Source organism: Penaeus chinensis, chromosome 12 (genome assembly GCF_019202785.1).
Source record: "Penaeus chinensis breed Huanghai No. 1 chromosome 12, ASM1920278v2, whole genome shotgun sequence".
Lineage (NCBI taxonomy): Eukaryota > Metazoa > Arthropoda > Malacostraca > Decapoda > Penaeidae > Penaeus > Penaeus chinensis.
The window spans coordinates 3712412-3717411 of NC_061830.1; the positions used below are offsets into that span (position 1 = coordinate 3712412).

The 5000-nt window shown below is 41.1% G+C and overlaps 1 protein-coding gene across 1 annotated transcript in view; it reads right to left on the reverse strand.

The window, feature by feature from the left end:
* The window catches only part of LOC125031197 (proline-, glutamic acid- and leucine-rich protein 1-like), a 7343-nt gene extending 2711 nt beyond the window's left edge, over positions 1-4632 (reverse strand). Inside the window, exons 1-2 of the mRNA XM_047621803.1 lie at positions 4584-4632; positions 1818-2510 (exon numbers count right to left, since the gene is read on the reverse strand). Coding sequence (XP_047477759.1) covers positions 1818-2504 — 687 coding nt within the window. The 5' untranslated portion in view covers positions 2505-2510; positions 4584-4632. The remainder of the gene's footprint in view (positions 1-1817; positions 2511-4583) is intronic.
* Positions 4633-5000: the final 368 nt, after the last annotated feature.

Consider the following 5000-nt stretch of genomic DNA (forward strand, 5'->3'; position numbering starts at 1 on the left):
GAAAAAAGTTCAATGCAGAATTATGAACTTTCGTTGAGCGCTGTATTATGAAAAGAAAGAATTAATTTCTTCAGTGCAAAATACTTCTCTCCAACGGATGATAGTAACGGTAATAATGATAATGACATAGAGGTAACAATGATAACAATAATGTTAATAATCATAGTAATAACAGCGATAGAAATGGTAATAATTCAGTAACTAATCACTAAAATCTAAATGAAAATAAAAAATAAGAATAGCACTATACTACACTATACTAACCATCACCCTTTCAATAATAAAAAAAAAAAAACTAGCCAAATAGATCAACAAATACAATAGGACATTTTTTTTTAAATAACAAGGCATAAACCTAATCCAAAAATACACCTACCAGCATACACTCCACTACAAAAACACACTCACCTCCCCCCCCCCCCCTCCACAACACACAGAACCAAGGGATAGTCATCCTCCTATAAGAAAGACAACTAAGCCAGGTGGTTAGTGTGTGGTTAGAAAGTGCTAGCAGGTTGTCGTCTCAGGGAAGAGGAGGGAAAGTGGTCGATTTTCTCCCGCCGGTCAAGAGCTGCTGAGTTTAACGTGGCGGTGTGTTTACGCGTGTGACTGTGCGGTGAGCATGCAAGTGTGCGTGTGGAAGGCGAGTGCATTTCGTTGGAAAAGGTGTGTGCATGTGGCTGAAATGTGTGTATTGATGCATGTACATGGAAGTGTGTATTGTGTGTATATATATATATATATATATATATATATATATATATATATATATATATATATATATATGTATATATGTATATATATATTATATATGATATATATAATATATAAATAATATATATATGTATATTTATAATATATAAATAATATATATATATGTATATATTATATATATATAATATATATATATATACTGTATATATATATATATATATATATATACTGTATATATATATATGTATATATATATGTGTGTGTGTGTGTGTGTGTGTGTGTGTGTGTGTGTGTGTGTGTGTGTGTGTGTGTGTGTGTGTGTGTGTGCGTGTGCATGTGCGTGTTTGGTATCCTATACAAAATGCACGTGTGTGTATTGATAGGATTTGTAAGACACATATCTAATAGTAGTATACAGATACGTGTATTTTTTATGATTACTATCATCACTGTTATCATTATGTGAGTATTATGATTATGCGTCTACTACTATTATTACAATTATAAATGATAATATAGATGATGATAATAATGAAAATGCTGATGATGATGATGAGAATAAGAGGGATTATGATAATCGTAATGATAATGATTTTGATGATAATAATAGCAGTTGTAGAAATGATAATCATTATTATCATTAGTCTTATTATTGTTAATAGCTAAATCAATGGGAGTGACAATAATGATAATAATAACAGTAATAACGATAATAATGATGACACTAAATCGTGATGAGTAACGATAATAACTATACAAAGGGTAATGATTCCATTTATCAACTATAATCACTCATACTGGGAACAGATGTGGTAATAACCCTATTAACACTTAAACTAAACTAAATATATCAATAGATAAGTAAATAGGTTATTCCATCATGCAGATTTTGCTAAAACAAAAGCGAATCATGACCAAGCATCTTTTTTTTTTTTTATCCAATGTTTACGTTGTCTTACGAAAATGGAGAATGAGTAAATCAAGGAATAAATGCAACTAAGAATTATAAAATTATCGAGATTTTTTTTTTTTTTTTACTTTTTTAGCTTTTCTTTTCTTTTTCTCCCCCTCCCCCCTTTTCCTCGTTGTCCCGCTATGCTTACCTGAGGGAATTGATTGGGATGCGACGGGAACCGGCTCTGTGATGGGCGTGGTCGCTGCGAGGGTGGGCGTGGACGTCTAGAAGGGGGCGCTGACAAGACGTCGACAACCTCCTGTGTCTCCTCCTCGAACTGGTGCGGTTCCTCCACCTGCTGATGGGGGACGAGGGTTTCGGGGACGCCATGCGAGTCCTCGGTGGCTGCAGGAAGGTCGTGGTCGGGTTGGAAGAAGGGCGTGGCTTCGAGACTGCCCCCATCGTCATCCCGGAACCGCTCGTGGCTCGGACGGGGGCGGCCCTGTATGTCATCGGCGAAGAGCGGTCCGAAGTCGTCGCCCTCGTGGAACGCCACCTCCTCCCCGGAAAAGACATCTTCCTCGTGCGGGATGAAGTTGGGGTTGTCGAACTGCGGCCGCGGGTTCAGGGGCAGCTGGCCCAACGTCTGTCCCTGGCCCGGTCGGAATCCTGGCCCGCCCTGGGGTCTGAACGCGCCCGGAGGAGGGGGAGGAGGCGGTGGAGGTGGTCCTCGGAAACCTGGAGGGGGCGGGAGTGGAGGGCCTCTGAATGGGGGTCCTCCTCGCGGTGGGCCCTGGAACTGCCTGCGGTGTGGTGGGCCTCGTCTCGGAGGACCTGGTCTTTGCTGCCCCTCGACGGCCAGCGCCACCACGGCCAATATCAGAAACGCTCGCATTCTGTGCTGCAAGTTAGAAGAGTTAGCATCATTATTAACGCGTCTTTAAAATCCACTCGAATTTACCACTCTGTAATATTCTTCACATTACCATCATGCTTTGTTTTTTCCAAGTATATGTATCTACTGTTGTTTGTTGATCAAGTTGTTCACTAAGTGTTACGCATTGACTTTCTAATCAGTTTCTCTTCAGCCTCAAGATTTCTGCGATAATGCAAGGACGGAGTACAGAATACACATATAAATCAGTACACTTTCGTTCACTAGTTATCTAAAAATAGCTTTAACATGTGTTCCGTTATGTGGAAACATACTTTTCGAATACCACTTTCACTATCAATGAAGCTAAAATGGAAAAGAAGGAAGGTTGATTTTCTCTTTCTCTTATTTTCCTACTCTCTCTCTCTCTCTCATTCTCTCTCTCTCTCTCTCTCTCTCTCTCTCTCTCTCTCTCTCTCTCTCTCTCTCTCTCTCTCTCTCTCTCTCTCTCTATTTCTCTCTCTCTCTCTCTCTCTCTCTCTCTCTCTCTCTCTCTCTCTCTCTCTCTCTCTCTCTCTCTCTCTCTCTCTCTCTCTCTCTTTCTCTCTCTCTCTCTCTCTCTCTCTCTCTCTTTCTCTCTCTTTCTCTCTCTCTCTCTCTATCTTCCTCTTTATCTTAGTGTAAACTTACAAACCTGAATATACTTTACAAACAATTTCACAAAATGTATTAACTGGAATCACAAACTGAAAATCGTACACTGTGTTGAAGGGGAAATATATTTACACAGAGTATCATCCGTATTGTTCATAATATCAACAAATCCACCACTTAAACACCATTGAGACGCTCCCATAGCCACGCGCCATTAAACTGATGATTTGAATGGTATCACGAGAAACGTGGATGTTATTAGCGATGAATAAATATTTAGGGCACCAGTTTTTTATATAGATTCGTGTGTTTTTCATTTTCTGTATAGTTGATTTCTTGTTCTTCTGCATCTGTTTCTGTTTCCCTTTCCTCTTCTCCTTCTTCTTTTTTCTGTTTACTGTTCTTCCCCTTCTTCCTTTTATTCTTGTTTTCTTCTTCTTCCACTTCTTCGTTCTCTTTTCTCTTTCTTCTTCTTCCACTACTTCTTATATTTCTTCTTATTTCTTTTTTTTCTGACTTCTTTTCCTTCCCCTATCTCCTCCTCCTCCTCCTCTACTTTCTCAACATAAACATTAGATTTTCTCGACTCCACTATATAACTTTAATGAATCCCATTTTATCTTATCTAATATCCGTATATTCATATTTTTTATATTCGTCTATTGTTATCAGCAGACAAATAGAGAGACGCTGAGAGAGAGAGAAGGGGGGGGGGGGGAGAGAGAGAGAGAGACGCGGAGAGAGAGAAGGGGGGGGGAGGGAGAGAGAGAGAGAGAGAGAGAGAGAGAGAGAGAGAGAGAGAGAGAACCCGAAAGAAAATCAGGGAGAGAGAGGGAGGGAGACAGAGAGAAACAGACAGACAGAGAGAGAGTAATAGACCGAAAGAATATAAGCAGAAAACAAAAAGAAACAAAGAAGAAGGAAAATATAAAAATGAATATATATATAATAAAAAGCGATTGATCATCTGGCTTCACTTCATCCCAACACGAATACACTCCAAATCAGGAAAAACGCATCAAACCCACAAATACCAATTATAAAACTAACGTTCACCCAGACTACAACCCACCCTCAACCCACCCACAACCCACCCAAACCTACAACCCACCTATAATTCACCCAGACCTACAACCCACCCACAACCCACCCAGACTACAAAACACCCACAACCCCCTCAACCCACCCAGACCTACAAGCCACCCACAACCCACCCAGACCTTCAACCCACCCTAAACCCACCCACAGCCCACCCACAACCCACCCTAAAAACCCATCCTAAACCCACCCACAGCCCACCCACAACCCACCCAGATCTACAACCCACCCTAAAAAACCCTCCTCAACTCACCCTCACCCCACCCAAACACACCCTCACCCCACCTTAACACACCATCCCCCCTCCACCCACGTTAACACACTCACAAACACGCCACGGACACTTACTCCTGGTGAGATGATGAAGCTTCAAGTCACCTTCGTCTGGAGTAAGTCAACACGAAACTGACGCTTTCTCTCTGACCGTCCTTTAAATAAGCTCCCTCGAAGGGAAACTCCACGAGGACCCGCCCCCATCAGAGTCTGGTAGGGGGGTGGTGGGGGTTGTAATGAGGGAGATGAGGGGGTGTGAGGAAGGGGGGGGGGGGAGATGTTGTGGGTGGGTGGTTTAGGAGTTTAGAAGATAGAATCATATATAAAGAGAAAAAAAGAAGGGGGGATTCGCGTTAGGATGGCCAGTAAAGATGGAATATCTCTTAAAGAGTGTGGGATGGAATTTGTAATAACAACGTACGTGCACGTTCATGAGTTTCTTTTTTTATGTGTGCGTTTTTTGTTGTTGTTTTTTTTCTAGTGTTTGCCAGG